At 54.9% G+C, this 22,479-nt stretch overlaps 2 protein-coding genes, 2 long non-coding RNA genes and 3 other non-coding genes across 8 annotated transcripts; 4 read left to right on the forward strand and 3 right to left on the reverse strand.

The window, feature by feature from the left end:
* Positions 1 to 967: 967 nt before the first annotated feature.
* TRIM41 (tripartite motif containing 41) lies at positions 968 to 8,176 on the reverse strand. Its single transcript, XM_009464154.2, has 6 exons — positions 7,082 to 8,176; positions 5,310 to 5,405; positions 4,642 to 4,872; positions 3,908 to 3,930; positions 3,123 to 3,250; positions 968 to 2,489 (listed from the first exon to the last, which is right to left on the reverse strand). The coding sequence occupies exons 1-6, from the start codon at positions 8,009 to 8,011 to the stop codon at positions 1,972 to 1,974; spliced, it is 1,926 nt and encodes a 641-aa protein (XP_009462429.1). The 5' UTR covers positions 8,012 to 8,176; the 3' UTR covers positions 968 to 1,971.
* An 892-nt stretch (positions 8,177 to 9,068) lies between these two features.
* On the forward strand, positions 9,069 to 9,141 carry TRNAK-CUU (transfer RNA lysine (anticodon CUU)). The gene has a single exon. It is a non-coding gene; the product is annotated as a tRNA-Lys (tRNA).
* Positions 9,142 to 9,310: 169 nt separating this feature from the next.
* TRNAV-CAC (transfer RNA valine (anticodon CAC)) lies at positions 9,311 to 9,383 on the forward strand. The gene has a single exon. It is a non-coding gene; the product is annotated as a tRNA-Val (tRNA).
* Positions 9,384 to 9,653: 270 nt separating this feature from the next.
* TRNAK-CUU (transfer RNA lysine (anticodon CUU)) lies at positions 9,654 to 9,726 on the forward strand. The gene has a single exon. It is a non-coding gene; the product is annotated as a tRNA-Lys (tRNA).
* Positions 9,727 to 9,818: 92 nt separating this feature from the next.
* LOC148052492 (uncharacterized) lies at positions 9,819 to 12,257 on the reverse strand. Its single transcript, XR_015698527.1, has 3 exons — positions 12,133 to 12,257; positions 11,493 to 11,608; positions 9,819 to 10,783 (listed from the first exon to the last, which is right to left on the reverse strand). It is a non-coding gene; the product is annotated as an uncharacterized LOC148052492 (long non-coding RNA).
* Positions 12,258 to 12,321: 64 nt separating this feature from the next.
* On the forward strand, positions 12,322 to 18,966 carry LOC104011846 (E3 ubiquitin-protein ligase TRIM7). The gene is made up of 7 exons (XM_009464148.2): positions 12,322 to 12,892; positions 14,437 to 14,532; positions 15,881 to 16,111; positions 16,762 to 16,784; positions 17,177 to 17,292; positions 17,972 to 18,004; positions 18,336 to 18,966. The coding sequence occupies exons 1-7, from the start codon at positions 12,476 to 12,478 to the stop codon at positions 18,845 to 18,847; spliced, it is 1,428 nt and encodes a 475-aa protein (XP_009462423.2). The 5' UTR covers positions 12,322 to 12,475; the 3' UTR covers positions 18,848 to 18,966.
* On the reverse strand, positions 14,540 to 22,109 carry LOC148052493 (uncharacterized). 2 transcript variants are annotated; one of them, XR_015698523.1, is made up of 3 exons: positions 21,839 to 22,109; positions 19,212 to 19,299; positions 14,540 to 15,628 (listed from the first exon to the last, which is right to left on the reverse strand). It is a non-coding gene; the product is annotated as an uncharacterized LOC148052493 (long non-coding RNA). The 2 variants fall into 2 exon arrangements; XR_015698522.1 differs by having other exon boundaries at positions 14,540 to 15,672.
* Between the last annotated feature and the right edge of the window lie 370 nt (positions 22,110 to 22,479).

A 22,479-nucleotide genomic window follows, 5' to 3' on the forward strand; every position in this document is an offset into this window, starting at 1 on the left:
GCCGGATGCAGATCGGGAACCTTAAGGGAGAGGTAAAAACCCAGCGTCCCCGACGGGGAGGGCTTTATCTCCGCAAGAAGTTGTCCCCCACGCCTTCAAGGTTGGGGACGTGTGGCGGTGGGACAGGGCTCGGGGGGGGAGGACAGCAGAACTTGGAGGGCTACGAGGGGCGAGCACGAGTTAAAACCCACGGCGCAGAAAAATAATAGCGGAGGGAAATAATTACGTGGTTGCGGGGGGGTGGTAGGACGTCCTCTGTCCTCCTGGCTAACGAGGGACTCGGTGTTTCTTCTCCCACGCGCGGCATCGCTGCGAAAGACCTGCGGACCTGGGAAAACAAACACAATTCCCAAGAAAAGCCGGAAAGCAGATAAAATTGGAGAAGCGGCGGTGGTTACAAAAGCCAGGCCTTGGATTTTGGGAGCGGCTGTGAAGGAAGGAGAGGTTTGAACGCGGAACTTCCCAACCCGGCAGCCTCCAGGCACAAACAGGCCGTTTTTTTACGGATTTAGGGCTTTTTTTTTTTTTTTTTTGCTCTTTCCGGGCTGGCAGAGCAGCGTCACCGAGCCAGGCGGGACTTTGGTCCCTCAGCGGCGCCAGCTCGGCCGCCGCGTGCTGCCCGTGACGGATACGAGCGAGGTGGCTGCTTGGGGAAGGGATCCGGACACGCGGCTCTGGGCCTGACCTAATCTAATTAGGAAGGATTAGGTCAGGATTAACGAGGCAAGATTTAAAGCGCATCTGTTGACCAGGTGGCTCCAAAAGCACGGGCGGGCGGGGGGGGACGCGGCCCCCGACGCGGCGCAATTTAAGCCAGGCTCGTTTGGGAACGGCTCCCGGATCCTTCAAGCCTCCACCGGGATCTCAGCAAGCCAGAGACTCGGGTTTACAACCTTATTCTTTATTATTATTATTATTATTATTATTTCTTGACATTTCATAAAACTAAATCTCCATTTAATTCTCATTTTAGCCAAAAATATTTTGAACTAGCTCTGTAATGCCAACAGGAAAAAAAAAATTAATTAATACCAATCCACCAACAAAAAAAAAAAAAAAGAAGAATAAAACACAACCGGTGCGGTCAGAGTCTCTCGAGTGGGACAGGATTCAGCTGGAAACTCAACAACAGCCGAGAAAAAAAAAATAAAAGGGGGGGAGAGAAAATAAATATCCCCATCTCGGAGAGCTCTCAAGCTGCAAGGGGAAAACGGGAGGCCGGTTCCTACCCCCGCGGCCGGGACGCAAGGCTCTGGAGGGGGAAACGAGCTCTTCGCGCCCTCCTCGGCCCCGAATAAAGTGCCAGGCCCACAAGAAAATGATTCCGAAGGGAATTGGGGGGTGGTTCGGAGATCTGAGACCCAAAAAAAAAAATAAAAAAACATGACGGGGAAAGCGAGGGAAGAACGGGAGAAGATTGCGGGTTAAAGCGGGTTCGACTCTGGGTCCAGCTGGGGTCTGAAGGTGAATCCCAAGAAATCCAGGCACCTCGGCGCAACCGGGATACGAAAGCCGATGATTTTGGAAGGACGACGATGGGAATTTCAAGAAGCCAAGAGCTCCTTGATGTACAGAGCCCCCCCAGGAGCTCGAGGGCTCGAGCTCCGCGTCCGAAGAGAGCCAAGACGCGCCTCGAAACTCAACGGCGGGCGGAGAGCGCGCTGGGAAGCTTCAGGAGTCGACGGGGAAGCGGGAGAGAGGAGCTCCTAGCAGCAAGAGCCGAAGTGAAAACGCCTCCGAGGCGGATCCTTCCCGATTCCAAACAAAACCAGCTTCGGATCGGCGGGAGGTCGAGGGAAGAGGCCTTGTGAGCAAGCAGGTGCAAGAAGACAAGTGCAGCGTTGGATCCCAAAACGGGATCCGAGGGATTCGAGGGGGAAGGAGCGTGGCCGTGTGCAAGGCCGGATCCCGGGGCGAGGCCGGATCCGGCGTGGATAGAGGCGGCCGGCGGGGAGGGCGAGGGACGGCCGGTCAGGCACAGATTTTGATGCGGGTGCCCTTGGCTAAGATGCGAAAGAAGGGGAAGATGCGCTCGTGGAAGGAGGCGTTGAAGGTGTGGATGTGGGTCATGCTCTCGGCGTTGTAGAAGCAGAGTTGGCCCCGCTCGTAGTCCAGGTAGACGCCGAAGCGCCGGGGCCGTTCGCTGGGCGACAGGGCCGTCTGCTCCGTGGCCGTCAACGCCTGGTATTTCTTCCCGTTGGTGCCCACGCACCAAATTTCTCGTTTTTGGTGAGGACCCACGGTTTTCTCTTTGCGACGAGCCGTTTCGCGGGCCGCGCCCACCGCCCAACCTCGTCGGCCTCCCACCTCGACCTCCCAGTAGTGACGGCCGGTGGTGAAACCCTGGGAACCCAGCACGCAATAATCCGAATCGAAACGTTTGGGGTTGTCCGGCAGATCCTGCCGGCGCTCGCCCAGCTTGACGCTGCGTCGGTCCAGGGAGAGGCTGAGGCGCGGGTGGGCCGTGTCGGGGTCCAGGGTGATGTCGGCTGGAAGGGAGACGGGGGCGTTAGGGGCTCGCTGGTCACCTCTATCTCCCCGCGGATCCCAATCCCAAGAGTTTTCCCCTCCTCTTAGATCCCAACCCCAAATCCTCACCCACGTGCGCGCCTGCAGCACCAGTGGCTATCGCGACCGATAGCCCCCACCTTGGGTCTGTACTGGTTTTGACTGGGATAGACTTAAAAGAAACTTAGCTCCCCCCAACAGCTCCAAATTCCCTTCCAGCTCCCCCCAACAGCTCCAAATTCCCTTCCAGCTCCCCCCAACAGCTCCAAATTCCCTTCCAGCTCCCATCCCAGCCCCACACAGAGCTGTCAGCGACTCCAGATCCAGCTCTGCTTTTGGGACGGGCAGAGACAGCCACGTTAGGGGGAGAATGCGGATCGAAGGACGGAGCAAGGCGTGGAGAGGAAGGAGAGAAGAGGGCAGTATTGAGGGAACCGGCAGAAAAAAGGGGTGAAAATCCTGGGACGGCAGAGCTGGAGGGGGAACCCCAAAAAGGCTGGGGATGCACAAGCGATCCCGGACTGGGAGGGTGGGAAAAGCCCAGCGTCCGTTCCCCAGGACCCCGCTGAGAAGCCGCGTCGTCCCCTCGGGCAGAGGGGCCAGGTCCCGCTCACCTTGAGGGACTTTACTGAAGACTTTCTCCATCTTCCTCATCACCACGTCCTGCAGAAAGTAGTTGCGGTATTTTTTCCCCACGTCCACCGGCACCATCTCGGGCTCCTGGAATTTTATGTTCTCGCATCTGGAAAAAAAGCGGGGATTCGGTGCGCTCAGGGGGGAGGTAAAGACACAACAGGAGAAACCAGATGCCCAGCACACAGGCAAAAAAAAAAACCCCAAAACCAAACCCAGAGCGGGGCAGAGATCGGCTGAACCGGTTACGCTGGTACAGCCGGCGGTCCCCACCCTGTCTCGGCTGCAGGAAGCGGCCGAATCTCGGGCAGGGATGGAACCGCGTCCACCCGGCGCCGGGGAGAGCCAGGCCGCGCTCCGGCACGGCTCCGTTACCTGCCGGCGAGCGGCCGGGGGCTGATTTAGAAGAGCGGCTGCTTGTCCGATTTAAAGATGGGGGGAAAAAAAACGATCCCTCCGCGCTTACCGGCGGCTCCTGCTTCCCCGGGCGACGAGTTCTGCGCAGGCAGACCCCGCTCCGCTCCCAAAAAGCGGCTGCCAGGTGCGGCGAGGGATTCCCAGATCTCTTCCCTGCCTTCCTCCTCTCCCGCACGTCCCCAGTCATCCCAAAAATCCCATTATTCCCCACCGGGTTTCCCTCGCGTTACCCCACCCCAGCGTGGAAAAGCGCCCACTGCACGGGGTTTAAAACAAAAGCTCGTGGGCTTTTTCCCCCCTCCCCCAAAAGCAATTTACAGCGAGAAGATGGCACCGGCAAGTCACTGACCTGATAAAAGTGCCTTTGATGTCCTGCAAAAGGAGGCAGCCGGGAGGGAAGCGGGGAGAAAGAAAAGATTAGGGAGGACAGGCCGATCCCACCGTGGCTCACGCTAAATCCTCCCAGTAGCCACGGCTCAGCACCGTGCTGAGCTGCAACGAGCCAACCACCCCAACGATCAGGATGAGTCCCCTCCCACGGTCAGGCAATAGGAACATCCCACGGAGAGACAGATCCCATGGATTCACCCCTTGGTAGAGGCTTCTCCCACCAACACGGGCACCCCAGCAAACCCCAAATCTCTTGGGGCGTCCCCTTCTCGTCCCGTTTTTCCCCTCTGATCCCGCAGATCCTGCGGGATCCCTGACAGGAAGGATGGGGAAGGATCCAGCCCGCCAGGTAAGGACGTTCTCCCATGAAGACGACCCTTTTTGAAGCGAGGTCCGCTCCCCTCTTGGCAGCTCTGCTTAATTCCCACCGCTAACGTTATCTCCTCGCCATAAAGCGAGGCCAGAGTTCCTACGGCTGCCGGCGCAGAGCTGAGCGAGGGTTCACGGTCCAGAGATCAACTACGTGAATCATCCCAATTTACAGCTCTTTGGGAAGGTTCAAAAACATCTGGGAGAAGCCGGCATGGCAGCAGGGCTCTGCCCTCCTCCTCAGATCCCCGGTCACGACTTTCCCTCTTCCCATCCCAGGGATAGGAAATAAATAAATAATAATAAAAAAAATCAATAAAAGACCTTGAGCAGTTGCAGCCCGTCCTGTTTGCTCTTGTCCTCCGCCTCGGCGATGAGCCGGCTGAGGGCAGCGCTCTGCTCTTCCAGCTGGCTGATGTTGCTGCTCTGACGGGCCAGCAAGCTCTCGTAGCGTTCCTCCAGCTGGTGTAAGAGCAGGACCTGCTCCCCGATGAGGAACTGGTGCAGCACCTCGAAGTCCGACTCGAATTCCTTGATCTCCAGCTTCATCTTGTCCTGCGGAGCGGGGAAGAGGGAGGAAAGGCATCCTCAGCTCGAGTGGCAGACCCAAAGGACATCAGTTTGTTCTCTCTCCCAGGCTACCGATTCCCTCAACGCATTCAGGCACAAAACCCCCTTAATTAAGCTCTAATTCAGCAGGGAAACAGCTTCCAGCCCTTGCGATCCCAACGATTGCAGCAAAGGGACCGCAACGCCTCCGTGAGAGCTCAAATCGGCAAGGCAGAGGGGGAAAAGCTTCCCTGCTCATCCCCCTCACCAGACTTCGGGCCAAGAAACGCTCCCGGCGCTGGTGTTTCAGCGTCCTCCTTAGCCGAGGACTGATTATTTTTTGGCAGGGCGAAAGGTGGAAGGCAGAGAAATGGGAAATGAATAAGCGTGGAAAGGAATCATGCGCAGGATCGTTTGCTGTGCCAGGAGCAGCCGGCTCTTACCCTCAGCTCCGTGATCTTCTCCTCCTCATTGGATTTCTGCTTCAGGACCGCGTCCAGCTTCTTCTTCAGTGGCTCCAGGTGGCTCTGGAGTTTGTTCTGAGAACAAAACGCATCTCAAGCATCCCTGGCTCAGGGAATCCCCTCCTTCCTCTCCTCTTTCGGTCCCTAACTCCATGGCAGGGCTGAGAACAAAACCTCCCGCCCAGATTTCAGCCCGCTTTCCATAAGCGCTCGTTCTGGGAGGTGGTTTTAATTAGAAAGCCCCAAATCCTGCCCCGCGCAGATCGGGGAACATCCGCAGTCACCAAGCGCAGACTGTTCGCTGCGCGGCTCGAGCCATCGCGCACGCGTTCCCGCTGGGTTGGGATCAGGACCCAGAGAGGGATCTGTGCTCCTAAACTCAGCGCAAACCTAGGGCAGGCTTAGACCATCAAGGCTGCGCCTTTCGGTAGCAGCGTGGTCCTAGATCAGCTTAAGGCAACGCCAAAACCACCACCTGCTTCATCAGTTGTGATTCTCTGCGCTGAATAAGCTTGGGCATTTCCAAAACTCCGACCGCTTCTGCCTTGCCGCCCTCCCAAGATGCTTCCTCTGCCCTTCACAAACAGCTCTGCCCTTTAGAAATTAATTTTTCTGCCTCCTCGAGTATTTGCAGCGTCTTTCCCACATCAAAGGAAAGGGGAAAATGGACTGAGCCAACCTAAGAGCAAACAGCGCAGCCGGCCGCGCTCTGACAACCCACCACGAAACGGCCCGACGCAGGGACGAGACACCTCATCGCTGTCCTTCCCCCCCGAACCCCCTCCATCTCCCCAAGCCTCCTCCTGGCTGCCAACCCCCCCCCCCCCCCCCCAAATCTGCCGGGGCTCAAAGGGTGGCGACTCCAATGGGAGCTGCCAACATTATCAGCCACGGCCAGAGCTCCGGAGAGCTTCCAGCGAGGGGGGATGAGGTGAGACGCAACCACGTGCGGCAGCAACTCCTCCAAGACGCCTTTGGATATTAAAGGAATGAAAAAACCCACTCCTTCCTTCCAGAAGACCCCAAAAAACGAGACGCGACCTCGCGGAGAAAACGAAGCCGCAAGAGACGGGGTAAGCAGCAGCCTGAAGGGCTCAGCGACCATCGTCCCGTCCTCCCGCCGTGCTTCGTTTCAGGGTCCCCGGTCGCGTCCGAGTGGGAAGCGACGCCTTTGAGACAGCAAAGCTGCCCCGTTAAAGCCCCTAACGAAGGGACTCCGCCGCTGGGGATTCGGGGTTGGGCTCTGGCCAAGCGAGGCTGGAGAGCCGCTCGGGAAAGGCTTTGTAAGGTGGGGACTCACCACGACGTGGGTGCTCGTTTCAACCCGCCGCAGCCCGGAGGTGTTTCACCCAAAACCAGCCCGGCGGGACCAGTTGAGCTCACCCGTTGCTCAGCAGGATGATTTCTCCACCACCCAGACGGCTTTGCCTTCATTACTGTCACCGCCTGGTCCCCAAACCTCCCTCCCTGCAGTTAACCAGACCCTCCCCATCCAAACCAACCCAGCCGCCGGCTTCCCGGCCTCCTGCACCCCAACCCACGCAGCCCGTTCCTCTCCCCCCTCCTCTCTCCGCTTGCCGAACCAGCCCGGCGAGACCCACCCGTACGCCGCCTCTAACCACCCAACGCCGTCTGCCTGCCGCCGGCACGACCCAGCCCGCGCCATCGGCTCCTGCCAGCGCCGACAGCTCCGTCTTCCCCCCCAAAAAACCCCAAACCACCCCGTTATCCCGACCCCGAAACCCCGGTACCTTGTAATCCTGCACGACCTCCTCGAGAGGGACGACGCTGTGATGCTTGTGGCTCCGCGACTCCCTGCACACCACGCAGATGGCTTGTTCGTCCACCTCGCAGAAGAGTTTGAGGGGTTCCTGGTGCTTCTCGCACAGATTCGGTGGCCCCTGACCCCCCACCGCTACCAGGACCCCCGGGACCCCCACCGCGGCTCCCGAAACCGAGGGACCGGCGGCGGGCGGCGCGAGGCGCTGGGGGTGCGGGTGCAGCTGGCGGATGATTTGCACCATGTTGGCCAGCTGCAGGTTGGGTCGGAAATTCCTCTGGAAAAAGGTTTTTCGGCATTGCGGGCAGGTGAAGGTCTGGAGGCGTCGAGGCCGCGTGGCCAGGACAGGGGGAGGAGGGGTCTGCACCTCTTCTTCCTCCTCTTCCACCTCCTCCTCTTCCTCCACGTCTTCCTCCATCACGTCCTCGTCATAGTCCTCGTCCCCAAAGTAAAGCTCTCCCCCGACCCCACCGTCCCACATGTCCTCCTCCACGGGATCTTCCCACAGGTCGGCGTCGTCTTCTTCCTCGCTCCACATGTCGTCTTCCTCCTCCTCCGCGCCGCCATCCTCCTCCTCTTCCTCCTGCTCCACATCCAGCTCGTCCTCATCCAGCTCATCCTCCTCATCCTCCAGATCCTCTTCCAGCACGTCGCCCATCCCCACCTCTCCGCCGCCCACCGCCGTGGCCCCGGGGGCCACCTCGTACTCGGCCTCGCCACCCCACAGCTGCGAGATGCAGACGCGGCAAAAATTGTGCCCGCAACCGATGGAAACGGGGTCCACAAAATAGTCCAAGCAGATGGCGCAAATGGCTTCCTCCTGCAGCGTCTCCACCGGGTTCAGCCGCCCGCTGGAGCCCCCCGAAGGGACCCCATCGCCTAAAACCGCTGTGGCTGCCATGGGGAGGGGGCTGAGAGATTCTCCTCTTCCTCACAGAGCCCTGTCGACCCCCAGGTCCTCCCTACGCTGGGGCGGGCACCAGTTTGGACCCAGAGGGGTGGCCGGTCCCCACCCAGGTGCCACCAAGGCCTTGGGGTGTCTCTTCCTCCTTCAGCCCCCCCTTTCCTCCCCTCCAGGGCCTGCCCCTCGCTGCTGCTTCGTTCCAGCACCCCCCCGTCCCCCAAAACCGGGGGCTGGCCCCGGTCCTGCCCTGTCCCGGCGCCCCCCCAGCCGAGCCTGGCCCAGCTCCCCACCCCACAACACCCCCCAGGCCCAACCGGGCCCCAGTGGAGGCCTCGCTCCTCTCCCAAACAACGGCCTCCCCCCCCCCCCCCCCCCCACGCCGCAGCGGGGCCGGGCTCTAGGCCTCACCGCTCCCCACAGCGATCCCCGCCGCCGGGCCTGGCCCCAGCCTCAGCCCCGCCGGGCCCGGAGGTGCCGCCCTCGCTAGGCCGCTGCCCCGTCACCGCCCCGCTGCTCGCCGACCGCGGCCCGGGCCCGGGGGAGACGCTCTATCCCCTCTCCCGCCCCCGCCGCCGCCGCCGCCGCTCTCTATGGTACGAGCTCCGCCAACAGACGGGAAACGCCGCAACGCTTCCGCTTTCCGGGCCCCCCGCTGCAAACCCCGCCCCTTTACTGTCACATGACCGGAAGTAGCGCGCCAAACGCCGGCGGCGGGTTGCTAAGTTACCGGGTGGGCGGAAGGGAACCGGGCCCGCCCTTCAGCCGCCCCCCTCCCGCCTCCGCCGCCCGCGTTGCCGCGGGAACCGAGGCGCCGCCTTGTTCCGTGCCGTCAGCGCCGAGGGAGGCGGCGACAGAGGCCACGGCGCCCCCGCGCTCTCTGTGGTCTCCGCCGCCGCCCGGCGGCGGGCTTGTCTACCCCCCCAACTCGTTGCTCTTGGAGGTCTGCGGGAGGGGAAGGAGCCGGCGCTGTAGGGACGGGGCTTGAAGGGGAGTGGGCGGGGCCTCGCCGGGAGGGGCGTGGCTACCTGGCGGGCGGGCGGGTGCGCCTCTCACCGCCCGGCTAGCTCAGTCGGTAGAGCATGAGACTCTTAATCTCAGGGTCGTGGGTTCGAGCCCCACGTTGGGCGTCGTTAAACTTTTTTGTTACCTTCCCTCTCTCTCTTTTTTTTCGCCGCCTCACCGGATTCTTCCTCCGCCGGAGCCGCGGGGCCCCCGGCGAGACCCCGACCCTCGGTGCCCGCCGCACCGCAGCGGCTGCGCAGCCGTAGCCCCGCGGAGGCGGAGCACTCCTACCGCGTTTCTGTAGTGTAGTGGTTATCACGTTCGCCTCACACGCGAAAGGTCCCCGGTTCGAAACCGGGCAGAAACACTGAGGTTTTTGCCTTTTCTCCCCTTTTTTATGTTTCTGTTCGTCACACAAGCACTTTTAGCTTTTACAAACGCCTTGGCCCCGCAGCCCGCAGCAGGGCTGGGCGAGAGCCGCCGGGTAACGCACGGCTGCACCCCCCGCGGGGAGCGGCTCTTCCCCGGGGCCCTGCGGGCTCCCGGTACCGGTTCCCGATGCCGTTAATCCCCACGATCGCCCCGGGCTGCCGGGGGCCGCAGGGCCGGTTCGGGCCGCGGGGGAGGAAGGCGCGCAGCCCGGCTAGCTCAGTCGGTAGAGCATGAGACTCTTAATCTCAGGGTCGTGGGTTCGAGCCCCACGTTGGGCGCTTAGTTTTTTTTCTTCCCGCGGGGCACAAAACTGCGTGTGTCGCCCCAAAACCCACCCGCGAAAGCGGCTGAGCCCCGGCTCCTCATCTTCTTATTAAAAGCAAAGGGTGGGGGTTTGCAGAAGGAGGGAAAAGATCTGGAACCAGTGATGAGAATCACAGCCCTTCTTCCACTGTTTTTCCTTTATAAATTTTAATCACAGCCCTTCTTCCATCATTTTTCTTTTATATATGTTTTAATGACAGCCCTTCTTCCATTTTTCCTTTATGTGTGCTTTAATCACAGCCCTCCTTCCATCATTTTTCCTTTATATGTTTTAATCACAGCCCTTCTTACATCATTTTCCCTTTACATAAGTTTTAATCCTTGCCGTTTTTCCATAATTTTCCCTTGCTATAAGTTTTCCAAACCCAGTTTGCCTCACGCAGGGAATCGGAGCCCCATCACAGCCCATTCCTTATTCCCTTTTCGAAGCAGAAAGGACTGCAATGCCAGTTCCCCTCACCGCCACTTTTTCCCTCTGCATCCATTTCCTTGTTTTTATTTGTCCCTTTTTTTTTTCCCCTTCATCTTCCCTCTGGTTTGCGGAGGTATACATACATTTCTTTAAACTCATAATTTAGAGAAGAGCTCACATCCATGCGCGAAGCCAACGCGCAAGGAAAGCAAGAGCCGCAGCATCGTAGCAGCGACACAGATGAAACAAAAACCTGCTCTCCTGGAGAGACCCCAGGGAGCTTGAACTGAAGCCGAATTGTTACCGCGCTTGCGAGAAATGGAAAAGGACATTTTATTTTATTTTAGCCTTCATGAAAAGGGCTTGCTGTGATCTTATAGCTAACTCACCCATAGGTACCGATCAGTCCCGTGTATAATAACCACAGGTACCACACCACGGTACCAAAATTCCGGCCGCAGCGGAATAGAAAAGGAGATCAGCGTCTTCTCAGCTGAATTAGCGGTTTTCAAATCATCTTGAATTAGTGGTAATGAGCCACGGGGTCAGGGAGGCGGCCGAGGCGATGTCAGAAGTGGTGGAGGACGGTGGGGAAGCCGCTGGAAAAAAAGGTCAAGTTTGCTCGTCTTAAAAAGGGGGAAGGAGGGAGAAAGCGGTGAACTGAGAGACTGGCCAGCGTGGCTTCATTTCCTGCAATGTACTGGAAAAAAATAGCTAAGCTGCTCATCACCTAAAAAATAACCGACGCGGCTTTGTGGTGCATTGAGTTCCTTCCCTCGCGGGGAGGAGAAAAATGGAGATTTTAAATCTAGATGGACCGGGGTTTTGAAACTCTCGTACAGCAAACGAGGGGACCGTGGACTTGCTGACAGTTCAATGCTGAGCATCGAAACCCGGCGTCCAGCTGGGTGGGTTTGCTGAGGGCTGGGCCGTGCGTAAGCCTGTCGTAAGCCTGGTGTTAATGAATATTTCCCCAAAGCTTTGGCCGAAGGAGGTGGGATTGCTGGATTCGCAGGTCGGAGACGCGAGGGAGGATGCTGAAGGTTGGGATCAGCGCTTGCATCGGTGGGCAACGGCACAAGACGAGCATTTATCTGCTACCAGGGAACGCAGATCCCGTGCCCGAGCACACAGGCAGGAGTATTTTTGGCATGGGAAAAGCTTTTCTCCCGGGTGGAAAATTGCCCAGAGGTGCCTGTAAGAGCACCTCGACCAAAACCCTTTCAGGATGGGTCCGATCCCGGGTGCTTGACCTCGGGGCCGGGAACGACCGCAGTGACCCCCCGAGCATGCCCTGACTTATCTCACCGAGGACGTCTGAAGCACTTCTCTCATTTTTTTTGGTGCTGCGTGATTCATTTCCTCCATCGAGTCACTTCTTGCAGCTCGGGAGCTGCAGGCGTCCTGCGCGGCCAGAGCTGCAGCTGCAGAGGTGGCCGAGAAGAAAGCAAAGCTTTGATTACTCATTTGCAATTAAACCAGAAACTCCCTGGCTTGAGCACGTACGGAGGAAGGAAGGAGGTACATGACGATGCACGAATGTATCGCAGGGTTGTAACCTGCTTTGGCCAATCAGCCCTGGCCAAAAATTAAAATATACACCACGCTGATTCAGCCTGGGCAGGGTTTGACCTGGAGATCTCTCAGACCGGGTTTAGTCCCGGTCCTGGTGGTTATGTGGGAGCGTCCTGCCCTCCTGCGGGCTGGGATCACCTCCTAAATGAGCAGCGAGGATGCTGAGCTCTGCAATATGGAGTATCCAGCTCGGGTATTGCCGATCAGCCTCAGGGCTCTTCCTCCAGCTGGGCTCAAAAACAGCTGGGAAAAAGAGGGAGGAAAGGGATTTTTTCCCTGTAATTTTGTGTTTTGGCTGCACAGAGATGCTGGTGAGGGGGAAGGGGAGAGCGGTGGCATCCATAAGCTGTGCTTTCTGCCGAATGCTCCCCACCGTCAACTCGTTATTTGGGACTCGGAGGCCACGGGTCAGGACCAGGAACTGCTTTTCCCTCTTCTCTCTTTAGCAGCAAACTTTTGAAGACCTTGAAACGCCTTTTGGAGTGACTCAGGTTTCAGAGGGGTGTTGCAAAACTGCGTTTCGCACAGAAAACAGCCTGAAATTCCCCTTTCTCCGCCCCTCCTTCCTTTTACATCCTTTACGAGGCTGCACTTTTCAAACAAGACCTCCCAGTTCAGATAGCAAAGGCTAAGCGAGAAGGAAACTCCCAGCTGCTGCCGAAAGATAAAAAAAAAATTCAATGAAGCGAAAGTAATCGTGTCATTCTTCTCCGGCCATGGCCGAGTGTGACCCACTGGAGAGTCTGCAGAAAGAAGCATCTTGCTCCATCTGCCTGGATTATTTCAGCGACCCAGTGTCCATCAACTGCGGGCACAGCTTCTGCCGGGACTGCATCACGCGATGCTCAGGAAAATCGGACCGGAGGTTCGCTTGCCCCCAGTGCCGAGGAATTGCCCAGAAAAGAAAATTTAGACCAAACCGTGAGCTGAGGAACCTGGCGGAGATCGCCAAGAAGCTGAGCTCGAGGGCAGGGTACGCGGCCGCAGCGGGCAGCCTGTGCCCGAAGCATCAGGAACCGCTCAAGCTCTTCTGCCAGGAGGACCGGACGGCCATCTGCGTGGTGTGCGACCGCTCCCACGCTCACCGTGCTCACACTGTCGCTCCCATCGAAGAAGCCGCCCAGGAGTGCAAAGTAAGAAACCACAGCGCAGTCTAATGTTTTGGGGTTTTTTTGGCCCATCAGAGGCTGAGGTCCACTAGCCAGGGGCTTCTCCACCTTCCCACGGATACGGCAAAGGATGTCCCGTAGGATTTCCCAAGATTTGGGATGTAGGAGGTTGGGCTGAGCTGGTGGATCATCTAGCTGGGGTTGCTTTGCATCGCTGCCTTGGCTCCAGCCCTGCCTGGATGTGATGCAGCCACCCGGGTCTGCAGGCGCCCAGATGCATGGTGAGGGGCACGGCTCGGCTTGGGGGCATGCAGGGGCGAGCAGAGACCTCAGGGTGCTGGGTCAGACCCAGTCCACCAGCAAAATCCACTCTTAGGGTCACCCCCAGATGGCACGAATTGATTAAAGCCTGATTTTCACCACAACCTCCAAAGTGGGATTTCAGTTTAAGCTTCGCAGAGTGACCTTGTCAGCTTGGATCCCTTCACAAAAAGCCACCGCTTTATTTGCTGTCACCCCTTCCGGGGACCACAAAGGAAGCTGAGGCCGGTAGCTCGTAAAAAATATCCAAATTAGCAGAGCTGGACTGCACCTTCACTCCCTTGTGCACAGGCAGGGCTCTTGCTGCTGATTTTTGTGCAAGAATTGCCTTGGAAATCCCAGATGAGTTGTCCTTTCCGCTGTAAATCTCTCCCCGAAGGAATTTCTTTCTGAGCAACTATCTCAGGATAACCGCGACGGTGCTGGAAGGCATTTTTAATTCCCTTGAGGGAGGATGGGGTCAAGAGGAGGAGGAGGAGGAGCTGGTGCTGGTGCGGAGGAAGCTGGGTGACATTTCATCCTGCCCACAGGGGAAGAAATGACTGGGAATGGGGAGGTGAAAGGTGACATTAGTCATGCCGTGAGCATGAAACAAGGAGGGGGGAAGAAGAAGTGAGGGAGGAGAAAAGCTGATGAAAAATAAGAGGGGGTCGGAGTGGGATGTGTGCGCTGCAAACGTCCATCGGCATTTGTCATGGGAGAGTCTTTTAGGAGCAGATGTTAAAAACCAGGTATTTCTAAGGTGCAATTCACCTCCTCCTAAAAACAAACTCTGCGGACGTTATTCATACTGTTCCTTGGGCTGCAGAAGGAGCTGAAGGTGATAAGGTTGGGCAGAAACGCTGATTCTGCAGATAGTGGGAAGCTGCAGCAATTTGAGGGACCTGATTAAGGGTAAAAAATGGATGTCGTGCTCACGAGGGGATAAAATGAGCCAAGGCAGAACAGATTACGGTGACTGCAGAAATTAACTGGCCACAAATACACTGGGAGAAGGAACTGGTAAAGACCAGAATAGGGACGTAAATGAGGCTGCAATATTAAATACTGGCTTTATTTGACTCTTCATTCACAAGACGCTTCATAGAAAAGGTCTGAGGTGAAGAGGGGCAACAGGCTAAAGAATATTTAAATATTTCCAAGTTCTGGTGCTGAAACACACCAGGAATTAGCTAGAGCAACATTGAAGCCATGCATCCCTCTCCCCAACAACTTGCAGATTAATATTATTCTTTTTTTGTGCCCAGGAGCAAATCCAAAGCAAACTGAAGAGCCTCAAGGGTGAAAGAGAAAGGCTCCAAGGTTTAAAACTGACTGGGGTGAAGAGAAGCCAGAAGCATCTGGTAGGTACTCGCTGCTTCTGTATGCATGGAGGGGTCTTCTGCAGGTCTGATCTGCAGATTAAAAGATGTTGGATTGGCACCTAAATTTACAGTGAGGAGGAAAACGCCTCCAGCTGCTGCACCCAGGTGGGCCCATCTCTCTTGCACTTGCTCCATCTTGGTGAAACAGGCGTGAATGAAATGCAGATGTTTCTCGAGGGGAAATCGGCAGCCACAAAACGCTAGTGGAGAGCGAGGTGGTTTCCGAATGGTTGAAGGGAGGTGCTCGCAGCTTAGCTGAGCTGTGTTTCGGACAGAGGAGATGGGCATGTGGGTCCTCCTGGGCAGATTTGCACGATGGGGTGGCGGGATGGTGCTCCAGAGGGATGGTGCTTCAGACCCCTCCACCTTCGCCGCAGACTGCTGCACACCAGGAGCTGCTTTCTGCCCTCCAGCCCTGGAGATAGGTCAGCCACACCAAGCATGAGGTCCATGGGGGTGCTTTGTGTCCAACTGGGACCCTGATAGGGCTTTTCGACTGCTGCGTAGCTGTCTGGGTCCCGGTGAGGGTGGTGGCTCTCGTGAGAGCTTGGGGCAGCCGAACATTCAGATGCAGACACATCTTTTTTGAAGAGTGATGTTTCCACCGCCTCCCAGCCCTGTTTTGGGCTACCAGAGGTTGGGGGATGGATCCGTAGCTCTAAGGAAGTGAAAGATGGTGATTTCCTCAAAAGCAGAAGCAGAAAGCATGACAGATGTTTCATTGCAGCTTCATGAGAACGGGGAAGGCTGCCGGGGTGAAGGTGAGCAGAGACGGGAAATGGTTTTCCTGCTAAATAAAGTGGGGATGGAAAGAAAACACCATGAACGTGCTGCTGGTTGCTCGTCCCGCAGTCCCTGGCCTGGATTTGGTCCTGTCCCATCCAGCGACTGCCCTCAATGCCAACACCCGGGAGTTTTGGGCAATTGCACATACCAGAGATTGTTTCCAACAGCCTCCGCAGGACCTCACCACTGGATCCTTCTCTCACCCCAGTGTCGTCAAACACTATCCCAGCAGGATTTGTCCCATCAAACACTCGCAGATGCCCGCATGCAACGCCTGGTCTCCTCCAGGCTGTGGGAAAAACATGAAGCAACACTGCCCTCATGTTTCTCGAGCTGAAAAATGAAAACACCCCCCAAAAAAGGCCAGAAGTATTTTATAACTCCACAGGGTATCACATCACAAAGCTCAAAGGGGATCCAGAGCCATGTGCTATGGGCTTAGACTGGCCTCAGGGCCAGTCCTTGCTCCTGTTTTATTTAACTAGGCTTTGTAGGTCTCTCATTTCTTCTGTTCTCATCCCTCCCCATCTGTTCCTTGCAGCAGCAGACAAGAGCCGAGAGGTGGAAAATCAAGTTGGTGTTTAAACAGCTGCACCAGTTCCAGGATGAGCAGGAACGTCTCCTCCTGATGTGGCTGGAAGATGTGGAGAAGCAGATAGTGCAGACCCAGACTGAGAACGATAGGAAGATATCCGTGGAGATCTCCCACCTGGGCAACCTCATCCAGGAGCTGGAAGGGATGAGCCCACAGCCAGAGAATAAATCCCTGCAGGTGAGAGCGAGGAGTTGGGCAATGGAGTTTGCAATGCTCTGACTGTGCCCTTGCGGTGGTGGTCTCTTCCCCCTCTCCCCAGCCTCTTTGCCTTGACATTTTGAGTAGTTTATTTAGATGCTCATTTCATGAAGAAGCCGTATTGTACATTGTATGTCAACGTTAATGAGCTACGCTATGTCATATCTAACCCACGAGGAGGAAGACCACAGAATCAGTCTTTCAGCATCTTGGAAGCGTCCACCACCTATTTCCCTCCCAACCCTAGGCAAAGCAAGGGAGATTGATGCGCATCTTGCAGGACTGTGGCAAGAGCTAATAAATGAATCCTGGCTTAAGTCCAAGACGAGGCTACCCAGCATAGGACCACACTCTCCCTCCCCAGGAGACCACATCAGGCAGGACACAAGCAGAAGCAGTGTTTGGAAGTGGACATGATATTCCACCAGCTGTATTTGAGCGTTTGTTCTAGTCAGGGACCAAACGGGCCACTGCATGAGTACGAGACGTACCCTGATCTTGCTCTGTGCTGGCACAAGAAAGTCTAAATCAAGCAAAACGTGCTTGCAAACAACAGCTGAGGGAGATAAGAGATATAAACGGGCCTGAAGATTGCTCAAAGTTTAATTCCCATCTTCTCTCTCCTTTAGGATGCCAGGAGTGCCTTGACCAGGTACGTGGCTCTCCCTTTCTGGAGGGGACAGTTGTCCCCGGCACAGTATCACAAAGCGGACAGGAATGGGGGAGCAGGAGGGGTTGTCCTCTCTACCAGGGTCCCCAGTGCTCAGGGTGAGGAAGAAGCTGGGGAGAAGATGGGCCTGGGGTGAGATCATGTCCCACCACCTTCTCCATTCAGCTGGAGGAAGCCAATACCCACCATCGAGGAGGTCCAGAGCAAGCGTGCGTCCTCCACAGGGACATTGGGACCACTGATATGCCCAGCAATGTCTCAACCGACTCAACCTGATGCTTGGGGAGAAACAAGCTCACCCAGCAGCTTTTCTAAGCAGGGTTTCTATGTAGCTCATTCAGCAAGGAGGGAATACAAAAGTCTTCTCCTTCCAGGTGTGAAGCAAGGACTTTCCAGCAACTGACAGAGAAGTTTCCCAGAGTGGACGAGAGACTCAAGGATTTATCTCAGAAGAACATCGTTCTGAAGGAAGCCCTGAGGAAATTCAAAGGTACAAAGGAAGGGGAAAATCTAAACACATTTCTGCAGCTGGAAAGGAGTGGACACTAGCCAATTACCAGCATAAAACCCTAGCTAAGGAATGCTAATGATGAGTTACTCAATAACCCTCCTATCTGGGGCTGGAGCTGGAAGAGGGAGGGTAACTGTGTTCCCGGGCATATTTGCACATGTGTCTGAATGCTTGAGTAATGTGAAGGACTAGAGCAAGCCCCTCCCTTTAGCTACACGAAGGAAATGAATCAAAATCTTGATTCCAGGCCCAGTTAAATCAAACAGGCTGTAGGTAATGTCTAGCCATCTGCGAGGGAGTCAGCATGAAAAGTCAACATATTGCAAACGGATGGTGGTGCATACGTCGATAAGCCCTGAATGAGCTATTTTGAGACCATTCGCCATGTTCAGATAACTGTCCCATTCCCTCCGCTGATCTCCACTTAGTAATTGGTGCAGTCAACTCTGAATTAAAGAAATACCCTCATAAAGCTGGTCATATTGGGCTTGAAGGTCCATCTATCCACGAGCTGGACTTGTTCACCTGGTGATTTTGTTTTGTGAGGGGAAAAGTGCACCTCCTCATATTTACCCATTTCTAATACACTCCCTCTCCCCCATAAAAAAAAAAAAAAACAACAACCTAACAGCACTTCTGTCCTCCTCTCTCCTTCCAGAGAGTCTTCCAGTTGAACTGGATGTGCAGTGGGGTAAGTCACGGGAGACTGGAGGTATACTGGGGTAAAAAAGGGGACCCAAGCAAGAAAAGACAGCAGAAGCAGGGAATTCACATTTTCCTGGTGGGCTGGCAAGATGCATTTCTATTCCCCTTTGACTGGAATTAAAAATAGTACAAATCATTAGAGCCTTTACATAGATCTGTACGGCATATTTCATGGAGAAAGCCCTTACTAAACAGCTTTGGTCAGGCCAAGATTTCACCGCTGGAAAAAAAAACAGGAGGGTGCAGATGGAGAGAAATATCCATCGCCCTCCCTCTGACCTGCTGTTTTTCTTCTCTCATGCTTTCCTTCCCATCAGCAAACGTGACTCTGGATCCAGACACAGCAAACCCCCACCTCGTCCTCTCCGAGGACCGGAGGAGCGTGAGGTGGGATGAAACGCCCCAGAATTTGCCCAACAGTCCCCAGAGATTTGATACCTACTGCTCCGTGTTGGGTTCTGAAGGCTTCACGGTGGGGAGGCACTACTGGGAAGTGCAGCTGGGGAGCAGGGGATTTTGGGCTGTGGGGGTGGCCAGAGACTCAGCGTGGAGAAAGGGTTGGATTAACCTTGACCCTTCCCAGGGGATTTGGGCTGTTGGCATCTGTGGGGACAGGTTTCAAGCTTTCACCTCCTTCGAAACTGTTCAGCCTCTGAATGGGAGGCCAAGGACTATCCGGGTCTCTCTGGATTACGAGAAGGGACACGTGGCTTTCTTCGATGCTGATAACGAGACCTTGGCTTTTGCTTTTCCTCTGACTTCTTTCAACGGAGAGAAAATCCTGCCTTTCTTCTGGGTTTGGGAGTCCAGTATCCAGCTGGCTCCCTGAGACAGCATGGGCAGCAAGATGGACGTTACATGCTCTGGACAAGCCTTTGGTTTGATGCAGGAAACCACACTATATTTCGGAATTCTATGGACGGTAAAGAATAAAGTGGAGCAAATGAGTCCTGGTGTCCACTGTGAATCTCATTCTCATGGGGTTTTCAAGAGCAGCAGGGTGAGAAGGGATCGTCTTGGGCAAACCTCTGGATTTTTTAACATTTGGGTACTCTCCAAGATTTTGCCAGGGAATATCACCCTGGGATGAGCAGGAAAAGGAAGCCTGTAATTTGTGCAACAGCCCCCGGGACACCGATTTCACGGCTTTAATCCCTTTTACTCTTCTCCCATCCTTTCCAGTTTTTCCTTACCTTGATACTCAGCAGTGTTGACTGTTGACATTCAGTAATGATGTTCCTGCAGGGCTGAAGAAGCTGGCTTTTGTTCCTGGTTTAGTTACTAGAAGGGAAAAGAGGATTTTTATATGCAAAAATGACTGTATTAAAGTGTCTTTCTATATTTCGAGGACCACTTTCTCTTTCTTGTTAGAGACAAACTGGGAAAATGGTATTGTGCCACCACCAGCATGGCAAACCCTGGTGGCTTTACTGCCCTCTCTTGACCTGTTTCTTGTAAAGCTCAAACGAAAGCACTTAAATCCTTTCTTGCTTCATCACAGCTGTGGTGAGAGGGAATAGCAATGACTCTTCCTGCTTATGTGCCTGAAAACCAGCTGGACTGGAAACTGGTTGAAAGGCAATGGCAAACAAATGATGCTGGAAAGAAGGGACACCAACAGTTTTTGAAAGTAAGGGCATTTAAAGAGCAGGAAAAGGAAGGAAAAGCATCAGTCCGGACTCTCAGTTGTGTCTCTGCAGATCAGAGAAACCTGCTGGGACCTTGCAAGGTCTTGGAGGCACCAGCAATCTCCAAGGACACGTGAGCATCTTTGACCCACAGCAGCCTCTGCAGGGTGTTATTCTGATGTCCCACTTTACCCCAAGGGCAAAGCTGATGTCCCAGGGGTCAGGAGTGGCAGAAATTTCTTCTGACAGCCAAGAAGGCCCTGCCCTGCAGTGAATTGTACATTTGAACCCTTAGGGTCACCCAAGAGATGGTAGAGTCCTCCCAAATAGCTCTACAGATGCTGTCCTGAAGGGTGCTGAGATCCTTCCCAAGCCCTGGCTAGGTCCTGTCACTCCCTGATATCTCAGAAGCATTTTCAGCCAGTGGTTGTCTCCCACCCCAGCTGCACCACAACCTCTCTTAGGTGCTAGTAGGGTGTGAAACTCCTGTTCTAGCTGCTGTTGAGTCACCAAATCCACAGGTCTCCACTGATTCAAAGGACAGGCTTTGGACACTGAAAAATCCCAGTGCCTTGGGGAAAGGGTAAAAATGGGATGGGCACCTCCAGGTCTCTTCCTCCCCAGCTAACCGCTACTTCCCAGCACTGGCAAAGCAATATAAGTAAATATATTGCCTCAAGCCCTGCTAGAAACGGGCTGGATCTCGGTTTAACCAATGGCTTAGAATCAGGAAGAGAAACCTCTCTCCTTCCTGATCATTCGAAAGTGAAACAAACTTGGTCGCTCTCCATGGCAGCCAAGACGTCTGTGGAAAGTCTCCAGGATGAAGCCTCCCCCTCCATCTGCCTGGAACTTTTCCAGGACCCTGTGTCCATCCACTGCGGGCTCAGCTTTTGCCGGGCATGCATCACTTGGAACTGGGAAGGACTGACCCCCAACTTCTCCTGTCTGCGCTGCAGGGAGACGGTGCCCCAGCAGAGCCTCTGACCCAACTGGGAGTTGGCCAGCATCACTGAAGTAGCCAAGAGGTTGAACTTGCAACCAGAGAGGTGGAAGGAGGGGAGAACTTGTGCAAGGAGCCCCAAGAAGCCCTGAAGCTCTGCTGCGAAGACGGGGAGAGGCTTATCTGTGTGGTGTGTGACAGGTCCAAGGTGCACCGTAACCATTCCGTGGTTCCCATGGACGAGGCTGCCCAGGTGTACAAGGTGAGGGGTTTTTGGGCACACTGATGCACAAAGGGCCAGAAGTTCCTGGTGCTGCAGCTCTTGATGGGTACAGATACATCTATAGCCTTTGGGCTGTGGGATAAACCGCCTGTGGACTCACCCACCCTTGTCTCTTGATACCAGCTATTGAAGTGGCATTACCTGCCCTGAGGAAGAGGTGGACATCGGAGAGCCATGCTCTTGGGGACCCAGGGGTCATCTCCCCCAGGGTTCATCCACGAGCAGAGGCTCAGGGAAGAGTAAGAAACAGATGCATAGGATTTCTCACCACCACAATCCCCATGTAACCTTTTAACCTCACGATTTGCAATACCACGGGGTTGCTGAGCCTCATGAGGGTTTGTTTATCCAGCAGCCGTAAATGGCTCTCTCCTCCAGGATGTGGGTCCCTTATCAAGATCAGCTGTGCTGAAGATCAGTAGGGGGAAAAAAAGAGAGAGATCCTCAGCCCTTCTCCTACCCCACAGCTCCCTGAAATCTCCTTGACCTTGGTTAAAAAAACCCAAACAAACAAAAAAAGAAAAAAAAAAGGGAGGTGACTTTTTTCCCAAGGTGCAGGGGAAAAAAACCAAAAGCCCCATCCACTCACCCCTGGGAAACAAACCAGGGGCTGAGTTTTGTCCCAATTCCACCATAAGCCTCTGTGGCTCCAGGTGCTACAACAAACGTGGACTACGCAAAATGTAGTGTGGAGCAGGAGCTCTGCCAAGCTTTTGCATGGCTCCGCGCTCTGATGATCCTCCAGAAATTCCTGTCCTGGCCTGGAGGGTCTGGACAGCCCTAGACCCATCTCTCCATCCCAGATGCTACCATAGCTGGAGATGGAGCTACTGGGCAGAAGGGAATTGGCGGGACCAGAGAGACCATAAGCCAGGGACAACCTAGAACAAGAATCAAGGGACGGAGGACTCCCCAGGCATATCCCAACCTCAATGATTATTTACACGTTTAACGTAAAATACATACATAGCTGCTGGAGCTGGCACCTGCTCTGCCATCGAGGACATCTTCCCTCCAGCCCAAGCCTCAAATGAAAGGGTAGCGGTGTTCAAGTTCGCTTCCTTTAGTGGAAAATGAGACCATTTCTGTGCCTTAAAATATATTTTGATGTTTTAATCCCTAAGTGACTTTTGCTGGGTGCCTGCAAACTTGCACCGATGGGGAATGAAAAGTAAGCGTGCAATTCTAAGCAATTTCTGCCTTGTGTGTTTTCTTTTTTTTTTTTTTTCTGCAGGATTATATTGGAAGTTACTTAAAACAACTGGAGGAAGGAAAAATCTTCCTCATTCCTCTCTAAAACCCACTGCGCAGGGAGACAATAAACCTGAGTTTTCTACACTGTCAAACATAGCGAGTCAGCGAAAATAGAGGTGGTGAAAAGTCAGCAGCAATCCAGGAGTTGGAGTCATTTGCAGCTCAGCTGGATCCTGACTCAGTGTATAAGGGGAGGCAGAATTGGGAATAAACACATAGAAATGGGACTGCTCCTTTTGGTGTCGGCTCAGTGTGATCCCTGATACACTGAGTTTTAGTCACGCAAGAGACTGGACTTTTTCCTTGAGAACATACAACAGACACAGGGGTTCAGATGAAGGTCCATCAAGTCT

This window comes from Nipponia nippon, unplaced genomic scaffold, assembly GCF_047370975.1.
Source record: "Nipponia nippon isolate SJK-2023a ecotype South Korea unplaced genomic scaffold, ASM4737097v1 scaffold_47, whole genome shotgun sequence".
NCBI classification, from domain to species: domain Eukaryota; kingdom Metazoa; phylum Chordata; class Aves; order Pelecaniformes; family Threskiornithidae; genus Nipponia; species Nipponia nippon.

Bases quoted from the DNA above. Each gene is read 5' to 3' on its own strand.
- TRIM41 (XM_009464154.2), bottom strand. From the start codon at position 8,011: ATGGCAGCCACAGCGGTTTTAGGCGATGGGGTCCCTTCGGGGGGCTCC. The intron at 3,251-3,907 runs GTCAGTGACTTG...CTTTTTTTCCAG, and splicing joins ATCAAAGGCACTTTTATCAG to ATGCGAGAACATAAAATTCC. The intron at 2,490-3,122 runs GTGAGCGGGACC...TCTCCCTTCCAG, and splicing joins CTTCAGTAAAGTCCCTCAAG to CCGACATCACCCTGGACCCC.
- LOC104011846 (XM_009464148.2), top strand. From the start codon at position 12,476: ATGGCCGAGTGTGACCCACTGGAGAGTCTGCAGAAAGAAGCATCTTGC. The intron at 16,785-17,176 runs GTACGTGGCTCT...TTCTCCTTCCAG, and splicing joins GCCAGGAGTGCCTTGACCAG to GTGTGAAGCAAGGACTTTCC. The intron at 17,293-17,971 runs GTACAAAGGAAG...CTCTCCTTCCAG, and splicing joins AGCCCTGAGGAAATTCAAAG to AGAGTCTTCCAGTTGAACTG.